The sequence below is a fragment of the Camelus bactrianus genome, chromosome 7, assembly GCF_048773025.1.
Source record: "Camelus bactrianus isolate YW-2024 breed Bactrian camel chromosome 7, ASM4877302v1, whole genome shotgun sequence".
Classification (NCBI taxonomy): Eukaryota; Metazoa; Chordata; class Mammalia; order Artiodactyla; family Camelidae; genus Camelus; species Camelus bactrianus.
The window spans coordinates 10,289,892-10,312,436 of NC_133545.1; the positions used below are offsets into that span (position 1 = coordinate 10,289,892).

Consider the following 22,545-nt stretch of genomic DNA (forward strand, 5'->3'; position numbering starts at 1 on the left):
TCAAGGGCTGTAGGCACAAAAGAGTCGACCACTAAGAATTCTGGAAAACAGTTCTTTTATTTGTAGCTGTAGCCACAACCTGGCGGCACGGGGGCAGGTGGGAATGTCCAGGCTGGTGACCCAGCCCAAGCTCCCAGAGGGTCAGGGTGTCCCCTGGCCCTCAGCAAGCAGAGTACGAGGCTGCTCGGGGCATCGGTGCGGCAGTGAAAGCAGCAGCGCTCAGCCTGGTGCCCCCTCGGCTGGGGTACCTGGACGACGGTGGGTGGTCCCTGCAGGATAGGGGAGGACTGGACTCCAGGGCTGGGACTCTGCAGCCCTAGGCCACACTGGGGCCCTGGATCAGCACACAAAGGATACTGGGGTGGGGTCTGGTATGGAGGGAAGGGCTGGACATCAAAAAATAACTGCAGGGAGGTGGGGTGGGTAGAGGGGTGGGGTGGTCTCATGGTGGGTGGTCCACTGCTGGGGAATGGACTTGCAGTTGAAAAGGGGGTCGGTCCTCACTCAGGTCTGAGCTCTGGCCGTGTGGCATTTCCGGCAGAGCACGTGGCCATCCAATGGGAAGCAACCATTGTCATCTGCCTCAATGGACAGCGGCTTCCCACAGTCCTGGGAGAAGGAAAAAGAGCGCACTGGCAGGGAGGCCCCCTGTGCACCCCACCTCCCACCTTAAAATTGGGAAGGCTGGATGCTCACAGCTCAGCCAGTGTCCTTATCATCTGTCCCCCCGATCACAGCCACCTCCACTCCTAGCACCCACTTCCACTTTTGTCCCTCAGGACCCTCCCGCGGGTGGGCAGTGGGTAGAGTTGCTTCCAAGGTGCACCCCAATACAGGATATGTGGCCTCCCCCACCTGTCTCACCTCTATTCTCACTCTGCCCTGAGACCCTCAACCCTGCCATAACTGAACACAACCCCCTTTCCTCCCACTGGTTGCTGCCATTTCTTGGTTTATCTGAAATTCAGTGACCCCACCGAAACCCCACACCCCACTTTCTACAGTGACGGAGGCTCTGGGCTGAGCGGGTGTGGGTTCCGCCACTGTCCACCCTCAAAATGCATCCCCGCCTTCCTCCAGCCTGGCTCTGTCCACACCTAGTGGGCGAGCTGTGTCCCACCACCTCCCAGCCCCGAGGGGCCGGGGGCACGGCCAACCTCACACTTGTAGCACTTCATGTGGAAGTTCTTGTCCAGGGCGACCACCCGCACAGTCTCCTCTCGGCCAGGCTCAGGCATGATGGGCTCGGCGCAGACGGAGCACCTCGGGGCATACTGCCTGGGGGCAGAGAGCGTGCTGGGAGTCAGAATGGGGGCGAGGGGCACCGGGCGCTGCCCCCGAGAGTGCAGGGAAATGAGACGGCAGAGCGCTTGGGCCATCTTGTCCCACCCCTTTAGGTGCAGGAAGCTCAACAGAAAGGCCTAAGACTGGCTGCCAAGACTGACCTTGTCAAGGGGAGTCTCCCAACCATCCCCGCATCCTCCCAAAGCACCATCCGCCCCAGGAACCTCTGCCACCAAGTTCTAACCTGCCACAGTCACACTGCAGCCCCTGCACAGAGCGCTCCCAGAGGCGCCCCTCCCCGTCTCCCATTCCTGGACCCTGACCCTCGCCTACCCCGCGACCTCGGGTGCCCCTGCCCAGCTGCTAAGGCGTCTGGAGGGATATGACCTGAAAACACACCTCACACACACTCATGTGAGAGTCAGAGTCTGCAGCTTCCCTGCTGCCACCCTTTAGCTACATTATGGGGTTTTGCCACTGGCCTGAGAAAGTAGCCATCTTATAAGCACTGTTTCTAAGGGGAAACCAGAGTTCCAAACAGCTGATCGCCAAAGGAGCTTTCAGAATCCAGCTGTGTGTGAAATGAAGTCACTCCAGAACACACTGCTGAATGCAAGACCACACCCAAAAGAAACCTTGGAGAGCCAAGGGCCAGGGGAGGGGGACGAGCCAGCAGCAAGACTGCTACCCAGGCCTAAGGCTGCTGGACAGCTAAGTCCAGAGGGACTGGTCTCTGCTGTCTATAGACAGGATGTGGGGACCAAGTCCAGGGATTTGCAGCTGTCTTGGGACCGGGGGGCAGGGGGACAGCCTGGCTCCCAGACAAACCATAGTAGGCACCCAGAGAAGAGCCCAGAAGGTGGGTGGGCAGGGTCCTCACTTGTGGTAGTCGGGGACGCAGTGGGGCCGGTTGGCCTGGTCCACGATGAAGGAGGTACCCTCCAGGGGGCAGGCGCAGACCACACAGGTGAAGCACTGTGGGTGGTAGGCTTTGCCTGTGGCCCTTAGCATGCGGTCAGTGATGGGCTGCCCGCAGGTGTTGCATTTCTCCAGGGTGTCCTGAGGATGGAGCAGCAGGAGTTTGGCAGGGAACTGGCACCCGAGGGCCAGCTGCCAGGGCACATCTGTCTGCCCCATGCCGCCCCCTCCCCGTGGCTGAGCGCCAAGAGCCCCCAGCCCCAATCCCGACTCACAGTATAGCAGCCCTCACAGTACGGCGCCCCCTCCAGGCTGTAGAACTGCTGTCCTTGCAGCTGCTGCTCACACTGGTGGCAGGTAAAGCAGGTGATGTGGAACAGCTGCCCCAGAGCGCGAACTGCCGGCTGTGCACGTGCCAGGGGCTGGTGACACCGGCCACAGAACTCTGAGAAGGCCGGAGAAGACAGAAATGAATAGGAGGAAGGGGGTAAAGCTTGCAAGGGATCAGCGGGCTAGGACAGGGAGCGGAGCCACAGGCACCAGGCTGCACATTAACAGAGATGTCCCAATAGGTGGGCAGTGGGCTCACCATTGACAGCCACATTCTGCCTCTGAGGATGTTCCATGTCCTGCATCAGCTGTTGGGTCAGCTGCTCCAGCTCCTCCACCTCCTTCAGAGTCAGAGGTCCTGGGGCCCCAGAGGAGCGCACCTGAAACCCCAACACTTGCTTCATGCTCTCTCCAGGATGACCCCCTCCGAGAACCCTCCCCAGCTGGCTTATTGACTTTCTTCCAAAAAGGACTAACCCTGCTCCCGTTTCCCAGACACTCAGGCTGGACTCAAAAAGTGCCTCATTCTCCCTCCCGGATCCCTAGCACAACACAGATAAGGGTAGGGGGGAATGACCTTTCCTCCCGCTTTGCCCAGCCCCGCCCCGGGCAGTCACAGACAGGCCAGACTGACTAAGCGGACGGAGGCCACGCACACAGCAGCTCAGGTCACTGAAGCACTGAACACACTAGGCCACGCATCAACTCCACAGCGCATGCTGGGACACGGCCCCACGGAGAGGCTGGCACGCGATGGCGTGTGCACCCACACGCACACACACCTACCCGTCCCGCCGGCTGCCGAGCAGCCCCTGACAGCGTGAGGATACAACACAGGTGGGAGTCAGGTTAAATAAACCCCAGCGCCGTCTGCAGGAGGCCAGCCCGCAGCTTCCACGCAGCGGTCCCGGGGCCCCTCCTTAGATGGGGTCCTGGACGACCTGACCCCATTCCCTCACCAGAAGGCTCCAGAGAAGGGCCACTCTCTAGGTCAGTCGACCCCTCCTGTTTAGGGGATCCTGAGGCTGGGGGTGGGGATAAGGTTAGGGGGACGGTGCCAGTAACCCAGAGAAACCCTGGGAGGAGGTCCCACAGGGACTATCTGACCTGCAACAGCATTTCCATGAGACAGTCCAACAGGAATGCAGAGTTGGTCACCCTGGACTGTGGCTCCCATCACTGAACGCCCTACTTGCCAATGCCTCCACTCTCTTAACATCTGGAACCTCAAGACCTCCCAGCTACCTCCTCCCAAGGCCACCTTCTTCTCAGCCCTGGCTCCACCCGCCCCCCAGTAGCCCTGTCTGCATCCAAAGCTGCATCCGCCTAGGGAAGCACAGATCCACAGATGCTCCAGCTCAGCCATTTTCCCCCCAGACCCCTGCTGCCCTTCACTGACTGACTGTGTGAGTCCCCTGTTCAGCCCCCTCTTCTATGTAAGCTTCACCTTTTCCTCTCTCAGGCATCTTGGGGATAGAGGAAGAGGATACAGCCAGCCCTTGCTCTCTGGTACTACTTAAACGTCTCTTCCATTCTTTGGAAGTATGAACTATTTGGACATCAGCTCCCCGTGGGTATCCAGGCTCCTTCAGGACACACTCAATCCAGCCACTGTTTTCCCTCTCAGCCTGCCAGCACCGATGTCCCCACTTCAAAATGCACGGCACTCAGACCTCTTCAACTCCAACTGTCCAAACATCCCTCCATCTCAGGCACCTTCCAACCAAGGAACACCTTGGACCTAAGGTTTTCTGGCCTCTACCTCCAAGACCCTGGGCTTCACCTCCCAACCATCACCTCCTCCGCCTTTCCCCATTCACACCTACTGAATGAACTTGCTCAGAAAGGCTTTAGTTCCTGACTCCCAACCCTCTCCATATGCCTTCTGCATCCAGCCCTTCTGGCTTGCCTCCCCCTCAAGCCAGGCCCCTTGACCATCGATTTCTACAAGGCTCTCATGGCCATGCTTGCCACCTTCAGCCACCATCATTTATCTGGTCCAATCTCAACCCTGGGTCAAGCCGCCACCCGCTTCCTGTTTCTGCCTCCAAGCTGCAGAAAGTAGGTGGGGAGATCACTGAACACTGCAGAGAGAGTTCACAAAACACTGCAGCGCCCTCCATACCCTCCCGCCTCAGCTCGGCTGTCTGGTATCTGGCTCCCGTGGGTTCTCAGTCGCCATCCCCACAGCAGCTGTTCCAAACCTTTCCATCTCAAGCCCCCAAATGCTTCACCCCCTCGCTCTCACAGATGACCTCACCTCCTCCGTGACCGAGGCGCTGGAAGCCAGCCAGCTCCAGCTCCCTCATGGCTCCTCTTCTCTACCGAGCCTGCGGCCACACCACCCTGTTCTCCGGGAATGCCTTGGGGGCAGGGCGGCCGCCAGCCCTCCTCCAGGACTGTCCCAGCAGTACCCCTAACCCCTCTTCCTTGGGCTTCTCTCTCTCTCTCTCTCTCACACACACACACACACATACACACACAGAGTTCTTCCCTCAGTCTTTCCTCTCCCTGCCAAGCTGAGAACAGGCAACTCTTGGCAACTCCATTTTCTCACCACCTACTCACGGCTCAACTCACCACTCTGTCCCCACCACAGGACACAGCCATTTACAACTTCCAAATCGTCTGGTCCCTGGCATTCTTTAGTCCTCAGACACCCACTGAAGAGCCCCATGGCCATCACTCTCTTCTCTGGGATCCCACCCTGACCTGTGACTCTCCTCCTCCTTCCTCCATTCTTGCCCCTCCCCCCTGCTCCACAGGAGCATCACCCAAGGGTCTTCCCAGGCCCTCGGCTCCCTGCATGGGCTTCAGTATCACTGCACACCATCACCACGCAAACGCACACCCCGAGCCCAGGCTCTCTCCTGCCGCCTGTCCCCCACTTCTAACTGAACAACAGTTCCAGCTGAGAGAAGGTCCTCCTGGAACCTGTTGCTCAACATGCAGACAGCTGGACCCTCCTCTTCCCGTCCACACCATTTCCCCTTTTGGACTTCTCTATTTTGTCAGCAATACTGTCATTCCAACACACCCAGGCATTTTTTTGTTAGTTTGTTTGTTTTTTACTCCCCCTCCTCTTCCAAGCACTTTATTGGTTACCGAGACTGGAGGCTCTTCCTTTGTAAGAGCTCCCATATCTGGGCCGTATTTTTTCATTTCCACTAATGTTCCGCTAATATGAGGAAACCTCCACACGTGACTGACCTCCTACGTCTGCTGGAAAAACTTTCCCGAAAGCTTCCAAAAGCGATGCTGTCACTGGCCTCCAGACCCAGCCACACACCTACTCAAAATCCTTTATCGCCTCTCCAGGGCCCGCAAGCTTCCCGAGTGGTCTGTTTCATTTCCTCCTCCCCTGAGCCCCCACCTACCTCTCTAAGTATCGCTCTATAATTTCCCCACAGGTACCTTCCACTTGCTGTTCTCCAGAGACCCCTGGGTACATTCGTGCCCTTGAGTTTTGTTCATGCTATTCCCACTCGAGTGCCCTTCCCTCTCCTCTCTGGATTCTTAAGTCGCACCATCCTTCGAGGTACGCCAGCACCATTGATGACTTTTCCTAACTTGCCAGCCCCTACATTGGCTCCCAGTTCAGAGTTCCTGTGACGCAGGATTCTGCAAAACTCAGTGGCACTTGGCAACTCTTCCTACCCAGGGCCTGCACAGAAACCCAGCTGCCAGTTAACTCTATGGCTGGTTGGACTAGATGACTGGCAGGGTCCCTTAAACACAGATCTGTCTCCAGAACTGGAGGACAGGAATGGTCAGGCAGGAATGATAACTTTTCTACTTTGAGCATTCATGTGCTATATACAGATCCCAGCACTTTTGACGCATCAGCTCACTTAATCTTCACAACCATTGTAAGGGTATTTAGTGAATTGAGGCTCAAGGTTCACCTAACTTGCCTGGGGTCTTGTAAGCCAGGAATTCTACTCCAGGTCCACTGATTCCCTCAGGCTTAACCTCTTTGAGATCTCTTCCCACCCAAGCACAGAGCACAGTGCCTGGCACTGGGCAGATGTTGGCTGGCTCAGCCAGTATTTACAATGACTCTTATCACCAGATGGGCCCTCGGGTGGAGAAGGCAATCAGAGGAGCAGAGATTAACTCAAGAATCCAAGAAGGGGGAAGATCTGAAGTTGGACGGGTGATGATCTCATCCCTTCCCTTTAACATTCTGGGGCAGGGCGCAAGGGAGAGTCCACCAAATCCTCCTCCTAATTCAGAGCCTGTGCAGCTCCCCCAGCTCCCAGCCAGGCCCCTCCCAACCCCAGACCCTGCCTGGCTCTCTTCCAAAAGAGCCTTCTCTTACCGTGGTCGCACCAGTCCAACCCCAGAGACTGAAACTCCTATCCCACCGCCCCTACCCCACTCTCTGAGACCACCTTCCCCCTTATCCTCTGGCTCCTGACTTAGCCCTGCCCCCAGCCCCCTGGTCTCAACTTGGTCCTCCCACCCTCCCACCCTCCCTCACCTGGTTTTGGTTTTGAGCCGGTGGGGGCACTGGGTGCTGCTTCTCCTGCACCTGGGGCTTCTCCCTCTGCTGAGCATAGGTGAAGCTGGGGGGCTGAGGGGAGCTTGCACCAGTGGAAGAGGGAGCTTCAGGGGGCCCCAACTTCTGATTCGGCTGTGACCCGGGTCCACCTGGGGCTCCAGGGCTAAACTTGGAAGCCACAGGAGTAAATTTGGGAGTCACTGGAGAAAACTTAGGGGCTGGAGCTGGGGCTGGGGGACCTCGAGGCTGGGTGTTAGCCAAAGGCACAGGCTGGGGATGGGCCTGGGGCTGGGGCTGTGGCTGCGGCTGGACATGGAGCTGGACCTGAGGCTTGGCCTGGGCCTGGGGCTGGGCCTGGGACTGCACGTGGAAATGTGTCTGGCTCTGAGGCTGAGCCTGGGACAGAGGCTGGGAGCTAGAAGGGGACTTCCAGGGAGGCAAGGGTGCTGTGCCCCCAGCTGCAGGCTTAGTACTGGATTTAGAAATGAATGGAGTGGCGACCGGTGGGGGTACATATCCAGATGACACCTGCAAGGGGAGGCAGAGGGGAGAGAAGTGTGTCAGAGGAGGGTGCGGCCCTCCATAATTCTAACCCTACGCCCTTCCTCCCTGCCCTGCCTTTCCTACTCTCCTGTCCCTTACCCGGGCCTTGAAGGGATCATTCTTGGTCATGTCATCCAGCAGCGAGGACAGAGAGTCGATCTCCAGATCAATACTGCTCACCTTCTCCCTGGGCTAGAGGGTCAGGGGTCAGAGCACCCATCCCAGTTTTCCACTGCCGCCTCACCCCCATCAGGGCAGAGATGCAGGGAGGTCAGAGGAAAGGACCCGCCTCTCCTTCCCTTGGGGTGTCCAGCGTAGCTGCCCCTCCCAGGCCTCCATACCTGTGGTGGGAGCTGTATGGGGGTCTCAGGCCCTCCCTCATCCACTACTGGAGGCGGCGGGGAAGGGAAGATCTCCTCCTCCAAAGGCGCAGGGGGAAACGGTTCCTCGATCGGAGGAGGAGGAGGTGGGAAGGCACCTCCCAGAGCGCCCTCCGCGTCGTCTCCCTCCCCAAGCACGGGAGGGGGCGGTAAGGGAAAGTCTGGGGTTGGAAGGAGAGAGGGCAGTCAGCAAGGACCCCTCTACCCTTCCCCAAGTTCCCCCCCTTCTACAGTTCTAATCCCCTAAACGAAGAACTCTCTCGGGGGTCTGTATGGGAAGTAAAAGGGGGCTCAGGGCGTCCTGGGAGCACTGGGTCAGGAAAGGCCGGGGCTCAGCCAAGGAGTGGTACATCTCTCATTACACTTCGGAAAACGGACCCAGAGGGGAAGATTCGTGCCCCACATTCCCGCCTCCCACCCCCAGGCGGGGGCCTTGGAACAGTCCCAGGAGCCCTGGCTCCCAGCCATGAGCTCCACGATGAGGTAAGAACATCTGCTCGGGACTGGGTGGCTGCGCCCAGCCCCCTCCGCTGCAACCTTTCCAGACATCCCCAAATTTCCGAAACCACTGCCCCCAGCCCGGCGCCCGCCGAGGTCCAGCCCCCAAGCTCGGCCACATACCTTCTGGGGGCGGCGGTGGGATCTCGCCCACCCGGCCCATCTGTGCGCGTTGGGCCCCGGCGGCCGGGGGAGGCTCGCTGTCCCCGGGCCGAAAAGGATTCACTTTGGGCTTTGGGGCCACCACCGGGCCGAACTTCTTCTGCGGGGCGTAAAAGACCGGCGCCGAGACGGAGATCGCGCGAGGCGGGCGGGGGGCCGCCATGGCCGGGCCGGGCTGCGGGGGGTGGGTGGCCGGGTTACGCAGCGCCAAGCCCGGCGGAGGACCCGCTCTCGGGCCCGGCTCCCCTCAGCGCCCCCGCTCCCCCACCCCGTGGGCGCCCGCCGGGCGGCTCCCCGCGCCTCACCGCGGGCCGGAACGCGTGCGCTGCGTCTCGAGTGGCCGCCTCGCAGCTGAGTCCGCGGACTCTGCGTCCCGGTCCCGAGCTGCCTCCAGCCAGGCGGGGAGGGACGCAGGGAAGAGGGAGGGAGGGAGGGGGCGGGGAGAGAGCGGCGCCCAGACCATACAAGGAGCGGCCCGGAGAGGGGGCGGGGAGAGGCGGGGAGAGGCGGGGAGAGGCGGGGAGGGCGGACGCGCCAGGAAACTCCCCCAGGAAGAGGCCCTGATCTTGCCCGGGGCTGCAGGCTTCACCGAGGTCCTCCCAACCCCACTCCCGGCCGGCCCCGCCGCCCCCGCTGCCCCCGCTGCCCCCGCCCCCCCGGCTGGGCATAGACCACCCCTCCCCAAACACAGGCCTCTGATGTCATTTCCTGACTTGCCCCCCTTCCCCGCCCGACCCGCGGGTGCCCGAGATCTGACTCACCGTCCCTACTCCGGGCTAAGCCGGCGGAGGTTGGGCTGGTGTCCCCGAGGTGGCCAGGCAGCCCAGTGGCGCCTCCGCCCTGGCCCAGCCCCGTCCTCTCCCGGCCTGCCGTTACCTGTCCCCGCCACCTCCAGCTGCTCCTTCGCCTCCCTACCCAGCCGCCAGCCCCGCGCCCCAAATCCCCTCCAAATCAGCCAGGACTGGCAGGACTGGGATGGAACTGGGCTCCTAGGTGGACTGGGATGGTGAGTGGGGCGTCCCCGCTGCCCACGGCTTCCTGGGCCCTTCTGTGACCTGAGGTAGGGGTGGGCGTGTGTGCATGAACCTCAAGGGTCCTTTAGGGGATTCTAACTTCAAATCCTGGGCAGCTGCTTAAGGCTTCTAGGAATTCGCATCACACGCGCCCCCGCCTGCGGATCAGTTAAACATTGCAGGAGCGAGAGTGGGGCGGACCCGGCTGGGCAATGGAGGTGAGAGGGCGGGGCGGAGGCGAGGGCGCACTTGGGGCCAGGAGGACGGATGTGGACGCGGGCGACACGTCTTCGCCAGTTCTTCGGCGCCCACCGTGATCTACCCCTCTGCGAGCCAGCGCGCGGCGGGGCGGCCCTCGAGGGATTCGGAGACTGCGCTCGGTGGAGCCCCCCATTGGTCCGACCGGATTCCTCAGCCTTCTTGTGCCCCAGGCTACAGGGAAGGGACAGACCTGGGTTCTTTCTTTTTTCTTGCTGTTTAGTTGAACGTGGAAACTTACCGAATTGCCTCCTGGATTCTTCCACACTCACTACCTACAAACTATGGATTCACAAGGCCTTTTGGCTTTTGAGTCTCATTCCCTCAGGCCCTTCCTTTTCGCGCTCTCTGTGCTGCCAGCCTTCACTGCCATCTAAGGCAGTCCCCTGGTGCACACTCTACTCGGTATTTCCAGCCCCTGGCCCTCCAGATCGGCTACACCCGACTGTCAACCAGCATCGTGGCTATGCTCCAGAGATTGTTCAGACTCACCCCTTACATTTACCATGAGAAAACAGGCTGGGAGCTTAAAAGGTAGGCCCAGGGTCATGCCTAGTAAGCGGCAGGGTCTAGACTAGAACTGGGTGTCTTTGAAGGCTCCGATGGCAGAGCTCTTTCCTCTCCACCCTGCTGTCAGGTGAAGCAACGCTGGGTCCAGGAGAGCGGAGTGAGGTCAGGGGGCAGAGACCCAGCGGGAGTGCCCAAACTCAGGGATAAGTCTTTTCATTCTCTCCACTTCAGTTTCTCCGTGTATAAAAGAGTGATGTTCTTTAATCCATGTACCTTATTGTATTATATAGAGAGATAAGTGAAATACAATATCTGAAACTGGTATATAATACTCAGTATTATTATTCAAGTCCCAGTTCTGACAGGTTAACCTAAGGCCATTTTCCCCTTGTGTCCCCTTCTGGGTTGCCAGGCAGATCTCTCCTGAGCCTTGGTATATGCCCTCTCCTTCCTTCAACTTTATCAAATATTTAATTATACCTAAGATCACATCCTCAGTCACCTTCTCAGACCGCACTCATCTTTCTTGTCTCTGGTGTCTTATTGTCTTTGTCACTGGTATCTCTCACAGCCACAAGCCTGTGTGGCCATGTATAATATAAAGCATGTAGTCCAGACCTTTGACACATATAAGCCAGTCCTGGGCCTGTCCCTGTGAAGATCTGCTAGAAATCTGATACTAGATTTCCTGTGAGACCGAAAGTCTCATCGCCAATCCTTCGAAATAGATCCACTTAGGAAAGTTAGGAAGATGGTTTCCAGATAGCATCACAAGAGTAAAAGCCATCTGCCCTCTGAATGTCTCCTTAAGGAATGTGCATGTGCAAAATATAGTATATTTAATTGTTAGGCAGCTGAGCCTATTTATAAATCAGAATAGAAGAGTGCGTAGGCAGGCTTAGTTTTACTGCATTTCGGAATGCAGAATATTAAAGCTAAGAATTTTAAGCCAGCCATTCTCAATACAGCTAGAAACACACAGGGTATCCCAGAAGGACAGACACTAGGCCAGGATGTCTCAAGTGGAGCTTCAGGGTCAATGCTTTTGAAATGCATAGGAGTGGCCCTAAGGATTTTTAGGTATTTTTCTAAAGTAAGCAATTGGAATTGATCTCAGGTAGTGTGAGTAAAGTGTAGCAAGTAGTTAGATGTTCGCACCTATTCACTTCCAGCAGCTTGTGTCCAGGCAAGAGAGAGGAAGCAAGAAAATGGACCAGGAGTTTTGCTACCTAAAACATCTCTACACATCTCCGAGGATTTATATCCACCAGGTGCCAGAAAGTTTTCCTCAAGGGCACACAACATAAAGTAAGAAGCTAGAAGCAGCTAAGAAAAAAAGGAAGGGAGGAACGAGAGCAGTGGCAAAAAAATAAATTCCAAAAGGAGAAGAGGGATGCCATCACGAGGCTCATCCCCTACGCTGGCTGCGGATGGCAGAGGGCCAATTGCGTGCCAGGTGCTGAGCTCGGCACACATACATCAGCAAGAACAGCAACCGTCATGACAATGACAATGACAGTAGCACACGCTTCAGCAATGCTCAGTACCTGGCGCCAGGCACAATACCAAGCACTCGAAGCCTATTCCCCCCACTTAATCTTCACAATAAACCTCTGAGGAGTGTATATTATCATCCTATTCTTCAGCTAAGGAAACTGAGGCCAACCGGATGTTGGATTTGGCACCTCCTAAATGGCAAGTATATTTTTGCCATGCAAACATTTTATTATTTGAAGACACTTCTGCCCCCCACTTCTATCCTTGCAGTGTGTCACTTTCTCCCCTCGGGAGCCCCAGCCCGGTGCATCAACAGCCTCTTCAGGTCAGCCTCCAACTCCATCCCCCACTTTAAGTCCCTGGGTCACCGTTTTGTTTTTCCATCATGTGGCACCATCAAACTGTGTCTGTCTGTCTCTCTGTCCATCTGCATGTGTGTATACACATACGTTTTATATATGAGATATATATGCATATAAAATATTTATTTGTATAATAGGACCCTTCCAGAGCCTTCTCAAAGAGTTGTTAACAGTAGTTAGTGTTAGGGGACAGAATTGGGGGAAGACAGAAAGAAGGCTTTTATAACTGTCTTTTTCTCCACGAATGTGAATTACTTTTATAATTTTTAAAAAGGAAAAGAAAGGAGAGAAATGACAGAGCATCACCTCTTTTCCCTTATGTCAGAGTTTTCTTGCACTGAATGCTGGGCGCACATGGTCTGCAGCTTTCCCACTTCCACCCACATTTACCCCTCTCTTAGTCTTACAATGGAATCACTGGTGGGACTGCATGCACAATGGAGGCTTGGGTGAAAATGGGGGTGGGGGAGGGTGAAGCACCCAGGAACACCCGGGGATCTTCGTGGCAAAGCCAAGGAAGAGCAGCTTCCTGCTGGGGGTGGGGAAGGCAATCCTCTACGCCTGCAACAGAAGTGACAGACTTACAACCACAAATGCTCCCACTTCCCCCCTTCCTTCCTGACGGCAGAATATCATCCTCTGTGCATCTTTCTCTTCCATTCGCCAAACTCACTTCAAACAACATTTACCAGTAACATCTATATTCTAGGCACCCCAGATATAAAGATACATAAACCCGGTACTTTCCTTCAGGGTACTCTTCATCTACAGGAAGAACACTTAAGTAAACATTTTAGTATCATAACGTAAGTGTTAAGATTAGATAAAAAGTTCTCACCCACCAGTAGTGCTTGCTTGGTGTGGCTGTGCTAATTACAGTAGCTGGTGGCCTTCTGACCGGCTAGCCCGCCATTTAGGAGGTGCAAAATCCAACATCCAGTTGGCCTCAGTTTCCTTGAAAAGTGGGATGATAATATACATTCCTCAGAGGTTTATTGTGAAGATTAAATATTGTTATTATTATCCCACCAGATCCGAAGCAGCAGTGAGGATTCCAGGACAGGGGAGCAAAGCCTGCATAGGGCATTTAAGGAACAGAGGTCAGAGTAGCCACAGAAGGCTCCATGCATCCCAAGGTCTGAGCCAGATGGGCACCCAGAGACACTGCGAGCATCAGCGAGGCAGAAATGCGTGGTGGTTGTGGGGGGGCAGAGCAAGCCAGATGGTCAGATGGCGAAGAGTCAGCAGCCAAGGGAGCTGGGAAGGGCAGACAGGAAAAGAGACCCAGGGCACCAACAGCAGCACAGGCAGGTTGCTGGCACCAAGGCCGCCGCTAGTGGAGCATCTGCTGCCCTCCTTCCCCCAAAACCCAGGGGGAGCCAAAATCAGAGAAGCCAGGGCTAGAAGCTAGATTGTTTGTCACTGAAAATAGCCGCCTAAGTCCTTACAGAAAGTAAACATGTCAGGGAGTGGGGGGTTAAACACAGAGAGATAACCTCGATGCTTAAGATGAGACGTACTTCCCTTCCTCTAGTTGCTCCTGCGCCCCACTCGCTTTAGTAAGGTGGGCCTATGTAAAGAAACCCACCATGGACACAGGAAGTGAGTGCTCCGGAGCAACCCTCAGAGCTTGCCCAGGTGCCTTCCTGCCACCCGCTTAGTTGTTAGTTACCTCACCACCACCCAGATATGCGGTGAATGTGGCAAATGAACACTCAGTCTCAGAAAGAGGAAAGGGGAGCCACCCAGAGCAGCAGGTGGCTTCCTACTTAGGCTTCTCAACATGCTTGAGAAAGCCAGGAGGCAGGCCCTTGTCCCCAAGGGTGAGATGCTACAGTGATGCCACAGAGCAGCCTACGTGGTCCCAGCAAAGTTATCATGCTGTGCTCAGTGGCAGCGCAGCAGAGGAGGCCTAGCACAGTGCCTGACACCAAGCCAGGGCCTTATATACATTTACTGACTGAAATAGAGTTCCAGAGCCATTGAAATCCCATACTAGATCAAGGGAGGTCCTGCATTTGGTAAAACTTATAACATCTTGGATCATTCATTCGTTTACTCAACAAGTTTTTATTGAGCACCTATTCTGGGCGGGACACTTTGTTAGGTGCTGGGATATAATATTGAGCAAAACCAGATGTGATCCCAAGCCCTCGTGAAGGTCCACGCCCTTGAGGAGCTGACCAGGGGAGACATTAATCAAGTAGTCACAAACGAAATGTAACCCTGCAACTCTTACAAGAATCTCAACAGAAAGAGAGCTGATGCAAGGCATAGAGCATATAATGGGAAGATGTGACCTGGCTGGAGAGCGCAAGGAGGGGAGGTCCAAGCTGAGATCTGAAAGGTAAGTAGGAGCTAAGCAGGCAAAGTCAGAGGGGAATGCATCCATGCAGAGGGAGCAGCATTTGCAAAGCCCTGTGACGGCTGTGAGCACAGCCTGCCCTGCGGGAGCACCAAGCACCTAGGGAGGGAGGCAGGCGTGGCCAGGGTGTGTGGGAGTGAGGTGCAGGCATGGACTGCGGAAAAGCTGGAGACGTGGCCATGCAGAGATGTGAATCATGTTAAAGGAGTTTGACTTTGTCCGGAGAACAGTGGGGAGCGGCTGCAGAGTTTCAGGTTGAAAAGAATGGCAGGAAAAGGCTTAAGAACTTAAGAAATCTCCCAAGATTTCCAACCGTGGGACAATGCGGAGCATAACAGGAGGGTCCAGTACAGACACAGACAGACTAGTTAAGAGGTTATGGTAGAGCTTTCGGTGCAAAGGGGAGGTTTGTGGTGATGGACAAAGTGGGTGGATTAGAGGGCTATTTAGGACATGACGTCATCAACAGAACCTTGTGACGGATGGAATTTGGGGCAGGGCGTTGGTGGAAGGGAGAAAGAGAAATCATGGACCTAGCGCAGCTTCTGGCTAGTACCTGCTCAGAATGCGATGCCTTGTGCTGAGGGGTGCAGGTCTGGTAGTAAGACTGCGTGTTTTGTTCTGGACGTGCTGAGAAAGAGGATGTGTGGGAGGCAGTGGGATATCCAGGTCTAGAGCAGAGAAAAGAGGACTGTGCGGAGGCTCCACATTTATGAGACATCTACCTCCAAGGAGCAATCTGAATCTATTATTGGATGAAAAAGTCACCTAGTGTGTATTACGTGGGAAGTTGAGAAAGCCTAGGATGCTTTGATGCATGATAGTATTTGGTGGACAGGTGGAAAAGAGAGTCCTGATCCTTAGAGTAAGATTCCATAGACTTCACTTTTCCAACCTCCATGTCTCTTCCAGCGGGAGTGAAGGAAGGACCCGTCTTCCCCCTAATCCATTTACACTCACCTCCTCACCTTCATTTGCCCTGCCTGGAGAACCAGAACGAATTTCACTAAGCCACTTAACCCCAATATGTCAGTCACCAGAAGAAGCCCCAAATTCCCAGCTCACCCCACATCTTGCTGCCTGCCCAACTCCTGAAAACCATCGAAGGTGCCCTCTGGAGCTCATAGACCTACTGCCCATCCTGGAAGAGCATCTATTGCCTGGATCATTCATCCTCACTCCTCACACATGGTTATGTCCTAGCTCAGTGACACTCTCTCCAAAATGCCTTTACTATTGATTCTTGGTGGTTTCAATACCATAGAGGTGTTCGTCCCTATCCCCTGCCTCTCTGCCCTCTCTCCTCCCACAATACAGCTCTACCTCAACCACTATATTCATGGTTAACACCTCAACCAATGCTGACTGATTGAAATATGATGTGAGCCCCGTGTGTAATTTTAAAAGAAGTGAAAAAAGAAACTGGTGATTGTAATTTTAATAATACACTTTAACCCAAGATACCCCAAGTCTTATCATTTAATATGTAACCAAAAACATTGGTGAAATACATTACCTTTTTTGATGCTGTCTTGAGAATTCTGTATGAATTTTACCCCTTATAGCACATCTCAGTTCAGACTAGTCCCATTTCAGGTGTTCAGTGGTCACACATCGCTGGTGGTTACTGCACTGGACTACCCAGTCCTAGAAAGACCTTGTACCACCCCTTCACAATCTCCATTTTAAGTGACTTTCTCTCCAGCCAGCTCCTGCTAGCTTTCCAGCTCACTCCCTTCTTTTACTTTAACCCTAACAATCCCTGGACCCAGTGGGACCTACACTTCACATCGCCCTCTCTCTCTCTCCCTTCCCCATCATGCTCTCCTTACCAGTTTAAATTCCTTGAGCAATCATGAGAGTCACTCCCATGAACCTGCTCTTGGGTCCCTTGTGCCTTGCTCACTCTGTGGTACTCACTGGGCAAAACCCAAACCTGAGTTCAACTTGACTCTACCAAGCTCACCCCTGTAGCCAGGCAGCTCAGTGGGGCTGGCAAAAAACACACAGCCCTTCTGACCAGTCTAATTTTAAATTCATGATGAGCTTCAGGTGCCACCCAGCAATTCGACTTCCGGTCAACATACCGATTTCTCTTGTCCAGTCACTTTCCACTCTTTTGAAAGACTTCTCTCTCTTCAACTTCTTCTTCCTCATCCTCACCCACAGCTGATGATCTCGCCTCCTGTTGCACTGGGAAAATTGAAGAACTGAAAAGACTGCCTGGGCTCTCCTATGTCCACCCTCCCACCTGAGCGTGCATCCCTGCCCTCTGCCTTCCTTCCTCTCACTACAGTAAAAGGAAGTACCCACAGTCCTGCTTAACGCCTGCTCCACCACTCGTGCAGTACATTCTGTTCCCTCTCACCTGCTCCAGGATGTTGCCCCAGCAGTTAATGCACTCTCTTGAATTTCAGTCTTTCCCTCTCTACTAGATCATTCTCACCAGTATACTGATACGCTATAGTTTGCACCAACTTTAAAAAAAAAATAATAACCCCATTTTCCTCTCCAACTACTACTCCATTTTTCTGCTCATTTTTGCAGCAAAACTTCTTGAGTATTCTATACTTACTTTCTCTGATTTCTCTTCTCCCATTTTATTTTCTCTTAATCTGCTGCAGTCATCCTTTATGCCCCCAGTGCTTCACCAAAATTAGTCTTCTCAAGGTTAGCAATGACCTCCATCTTGCTAAATTCAATGGACCGTCTCAGTTCCCACTCTTCTTGACACATCAACTATATTTGATTCAGCTTTGTGAAGCAGTTGTTGCTTCATTTTCTGCATATCACATTGTCCTATTTTTCCTTCAACTTCACTGGTCCATATTTCTCTGTCTCCTTGTTTGGCTCCTGCCCATCTGCTCAGCCTCTAAATGTTGGGGTACCCCAGGGATGAGTCCTTGAACCTCTTCTTCTCTGACTTTACCCACTTTTTGTTGATCATACCCAGTCGTAAGCCTCTGAATGCCATCTGTATGCTAGTAATTCCCAAGTTTATATCTCTATCTTGGACCTTTCCTATGACCTAACACATATATCCAAACTCTTACACTTCCCACTTGATTATCTAATAGACATTTCAAATGAAAAGTGTCTGATATTTAATGCCTACACATAATCTTCCTCATGTCAGTTACTAGAAATTCTATTCTTTGGCTCAGACCAAAAACTTCAGAGTCATTAACATCTCTCTTTCTTTGGCACTCCAAATCCATCACACCCTGCTGACTCTGTCTTCCAAACAGTTCCAGAATCTGCCCACTTCTCACTGTCTCCAGCACTGTCTCTCTGGTCAAAGACTCCATCTTCTCTCCAGATTTCCTCCCTCCTGGTTTACTGCAATATCTCATCTCCCTACAATCTACTCTCAATACAGCAGCCAATGTTATCTTTTCATCTTATTTCAGATTGTTATATTCTGATCAAAACTCTCCTTCCCTATTTCAATCAGAATGAAAGCTAAAGGTCTTCTTTTTTTATAATGTGATATTTTATTTTCATTATTGTAGAAACAAATAATCGATGTTCATCAATGTTTTTATATATATTTTCTATAATATACCTATGTCATATACATTAGCATATATGTAGATATATATATGTGTATGTGTATATATATATATGTATATAAAGTGAATATTTTGAATATGATTAAAATTTTCAATGTCTGCCTTAAATCAACTGCAATATTTTTCTTTACCTTTAACCTCCTTCACCCATTTCTCCCACACCCCACCCACTGCCTCTGGCAACCACTAATCAGTTCTCTGTATCTATGAGCTTGTTTTTTGTTTTTGTTTTTGTTTTTTTTAAAGATTCCACTTATAAGAGAGTTCACGTGGTATTTGTCTTTGTCTGACTTACTTCACTTTACATAATGCCCTCAAGATCTATCCGTGTTGTCACAAATGGCAAGATTTCATTCCTTTTTTTGGCTAAACAATACTCCATTATATATATGTATATGTATAATATTACTTTATATATATAAATAAATATAAATATATATAAATAAACTTTATATATATATAGAATCTCACAATGCTTTATCCATTTATCCACTGATGGGCACTTAGGTTGTTTCCATATCTTAGCTATCGCAAATAATGCTGCAGTGAACATAGGGGTGCAGATATCTTTCTGAGTTAATATTTTCATTGTCTTTGGGTAAATACCCAAAAGTGTAATTGCTGGATCATATGGTAGTTCTATTTTTAATTTTTTGAGGAACATCCATCTGTCTTCTACAGTGGTTGAGCCAATTTACACTCCCATGATCAGTGCTCAGGGGTTCCCTTTTCTTCACATCCTCACCAACACTTGTTATTTCTTCTCTTTTTGATAATAGCCATTCTAACAGGTGGGAGGTGATATTTCATTGTGGGCTTGACTTGCATTTCCCTGATAATTAGTACTGTTGAGCATCTTTTCATGTACCTGTCAGTCATCTGTATGTCTCCTTTCAAAAAAATCTCTACTCAGATCTTCTGCCCAGTTTTTAATCCAATTTTTCTTTGCTATTGAGTTGTATGAGTTCTTTGTATGTTATGGATATTAGACCTTGTCAGCTATATGATTTTTAAATATTTTCTTCGATTCCGTAGGTTGCCTTTCATTTTGTTGCTTGTTTCCTTTGCTATGCAGAAGCTTTTTAGTTTAGTTTTTTTATTTTGATGTTGTCTTGCTTATTGTTTGCTTTTGTTGCTTTTGCTTTTGGTGTCAGATTAAAAAAAATCAGCACCAGTATTTTTAAAGTTTTTCTAAAATGAGTACATATGACACGAGAAACATGTACACACCACCCGGAGTTCAAAATTTCCAGTCTCTTTTGAGCTTTCCCTTCTGGGCAGGTCCGCTGCCCAGTAGCGGGACAATCATGACTGACTCAGTGAATGAACAGCTTTCAAGTAGACTTTTACCCTCCCCACCACCCAAAACAGTAAAGCCTGGTTCCCCATCAGCTCATCATCATGAAAAAAACCTTAACCAGTAATGACCAGAACATACCAGGGTCAGACATTCATTCTTCGACACAAAGAACAAGAGACCAGTTCGCTTTGGAACTCCCAACTTAGAACAATGTTTTTTTCTTTTCATTTTAAATTTGTTGTGATAAGAACATTTAACATGAAATCTACCCTCTTAGAACAATGTTCTTTCTCCCTCATTTTATCTGAAAGGAGTTGATCCATTTATGTGAGTGAAAAGAGTATGAGGAGTGAGTATATTTCAACAGTATTTAGGGTTATAATAAAAATCAGAAAAATAGTTTAACAGATTTAAGGAGGCATCATAGGATAGGGAAAGGAATGCATGTTCCTTGTCTGTGAAAGTGCAGCAACGAGTTTGATTTCTAAGATCTCGTCCAGTTCTAACACTCAAGGATCTGTACCCAATGCCCTGTACGTCCACTGCTCCTTCATCGTCAGGAAAATGCCTCTGCTGTCCTCTCTGGACTTGTCGGTTTGCTTAAAGGTGGCAGACTGGAAGGGCTGAGATCTGGAGCTACCCAGACAAATAATGTATTAAACATACCATGTGAATCAGGACCAGCTGCAGGAGAGGAGAAAAGGTTCCAGGCAGTTAGACTTTGCAGCAAAAATAGGTCCTTGTCCAAGAAAACATTTGGAGAAATTCAAGTGGAAGCTGCAGGATATTCCAAAAGCTCAGTTGGGAAACCGAGAATAGTTCTATCCAGGAATCCCAGAGGTGGGCTATCAGCTGTCACCTGGTGACAGAGAAGTCTGACAGGTAGTAACAGAGCATCACTTACCAGGCTGTGAGTCAGAGGCAGGACCAAGAGAGGAAGCATTATAAGCACAAGGTAGGCTGTCTCTCCTGGAGGAGCTGGGCATAAAGGTGGGGTCTGAGGGGTGCCAGCAGGGGAGGCAAGAGGGCTTCAGAGACATGATGTGACGTCAGCTGCTCCTCTTTCCTGAGTTCATAAACATGAGCCAGGCAGTTATCTGTGATGCTGAGAGCAAGCCTTCTGATTCCGGGTTCTCACTGGTCTTCTTGGAGGAAGGAGTATAAAGCTGGCAGGTGGGGTCACTAGGGCTGGAAGAAGCAACTGCCTGCTGCTAGGTATTTGATGCTTCTCTTTCTCTGTCGGTGGCTCTGGGATTTACAAGTGCTGAGAACTCATTTGGGCCCTGAAGATCCCATCTGCTCTGGCGCTCTGGAGTTAATTTTTATCTTTTGGGGGGGAGATGGGGAGGTAATTTGGTTTATTTTATTTATTTATTTATTTTAATGGAGGTATTGGGGATTGAACCCAGGACCTCATGCATGCTAAGCATGTGCGTTACCAATGAGCTCCACCCTCCCTCTCTGGGATTGATGAACTCCATTTTTGATTGTTCACTTGGCCTCTGACTCATAGTTGCCCAAACTCTAGGCCTGCTTCCATGGTCCTGGCATCCCGCCTGGTCTACTGCAGCCTGTAACCTGGACATGATGATGGTACCCCGAGCCCCTATGTATGCTTTGGGTCAGGAAGCAGGAATAAAGCACTGACACTGTCTTAGGACCTCTGGATCAAACCCTCCCTTTCTTTGAGAGAGTCACAGGAGCCCACCTGCCCAGAACTCCTGGCCTGGCCTTTCTAACAAGAATGTTTGGCTAGTACCCTCAAAATCTGAGCTGATTCTATTCCAGACTTTCTCACTGTCCTGTTTTACAAAGAAAGGAAAGGGCAAATGCATTCCCTTGATAATCTAAAGAATAAATTATTAGAATCGTCAGGGAAACATTTGCTTGAGCATTCTTCTCTGCTGAATGGGAACCACAGGATCCTTCCTGTGAAATGTGGATTCAGTGATGCTGACCTGCCAGAGGCAGAAGCTTTGGCTCATGCACGGAGGGTTGTGTCTGGGGACTGCACCACGGTGGGCAGGGGTCCGGGGGGAGGTCACCACCATTGCCCCTGCTGCTAAGCTTCCTTATTCCACTACACATGGGAGTGAGTTCACATAGATCTCTAATATTTAGCAAAGGTTTCAAACCTCACCTAGAAGTAAAATGTGCAGTGACTTATGCTAGTGTAACAGGTTTTATCTTCCTCAGAGCAGAAATTGGTCAAATGAGGCATTTAGGCTCATTTAAAGCCAGAGAACTGCTATGGCACGTGTCATTCTATATAACTCGCTGCCCTGAGAAGCCCTTCCTTCCTCAGCAAACTTGCTCTGCCCAGGAAACCTCCTGCCGCAGCACAGTGGCCAGGAACTCCATCTCCTGATTACTTTGGGGACCCAGCTGATGGCGGACATGGGGAAGAGAGCTCCACAGACCACTGGCACAGACCCTGTGGCCACCTCCTATGCTGTGGACATACAACTTACTACCTATGTCTCCCCATGGACCCATCCGTGACTTAGCTCTGAGTCTGCCTCAGTGTGTCAGCAACCCAACCCCCAAGCCCTGTCCTTTGTCTTCTGGTTCACTGGGTATGGAGGAAACAACTCCCTTTTAAAAGAATACAGACCTCCATCACCTTTCTCAGACTCTTCTGATGTCCACCCAGCCCCCATGCTATTCCAGGTAAGCCACTGCTGATCTACCTGCCAATCTACCTTTCCCTGAGGGTCTCCAGCTCAGCACGTCCGCTTCTGGTGCCTTAAGCAAAGAGGGCCTCCTGTGAGCCACTAAGGCCTTTCCCCAAGCTGACTCAGTTTGGAGATGCCTGAATCACCTGCTTGTCACCTGGAGATACAGACTCAGATATGATGCACAGACACTTGTAAGCAGGAACAGAGACACTCCTGTCGTCAGTACTTTGTGACAGCACCAAAGATCTGTAGCAGGACTGCAAGTTGCCCTGGGGACAAATCATTGCTTTTAAAGCTTTGGGAATGTAGGTAGATGTATCCCTTCCTTCAGCTAATGGTCCCACCTTAATAGAAGAAAGACAGGAGTGAGA

The 22,545-nt window shown here is 51.9% G+C and overlaps 1 protein-coding gene across 1 annotated transcript; it reads right to left on the minus strand.

Moving 5' to 3' along the window:
- Nucleotides 1-38: 38 nt before the first annotated feature.
- On the minus strand, nucleotides 39-9,082 carry ZYX (zyxin). The gene is made up of 10 exons (XM_074366872.1): nucleotides 8,925-9,082; nucleotides 8,581-8,794; nucleotides 7,921-8,120; nucleotides 7,679-7,771; nucleotides 7,016-7,564; nucleotides 2,792-2,912; nucleotides 2,478-2,647; nucleotides 2,165-2,343; nucleotides 1,158-1,278; nucleotides 39-609 (listed from the first exon to the last, which is right to left on the minus strand). The coding sequence occupies exons 2-10, from the start codon at nucleotides 8,780-8,782 to the stop codon at nucleotides 505-507; spliced, it is 1,740 nt and encodes a 579-aa protein (XP_074222973.1). The 5' UTR covers nucleotides 8,783-8,794; nucleotides 8,925-9,082; the 3' UTR covers nucleotides 39-504.
- Nucleotides 9,083-22,545: the final 13,463 nt, after the last annotated feature.

Excerpts from the sequence above, each read along its gene's own strand:
- ZYX (XM_074366872.1), bottom strand. The coding sequence starts at position 8,782 with ATGGCGGCCCCCCGCCCGCCTCGCGCGATCTCCGTCTCGGCGCCGGTC. Across the intron at positions 7,772-7,920 it reads CCATACAGCTCCCACCACAG|CCCAGGGAGAAGGTGAGCAG; the intron begins GTATGGAGGCCT and ends CTGACCCTCTAG. Across the intron at positions 2,344-2,477 it reads ACTGTGAGGGCTGCTATACT|GACACCCTGGAGAAATGCAA; the intron begins GTGAGTCGGGAT and ends CTCCATCCTCAG.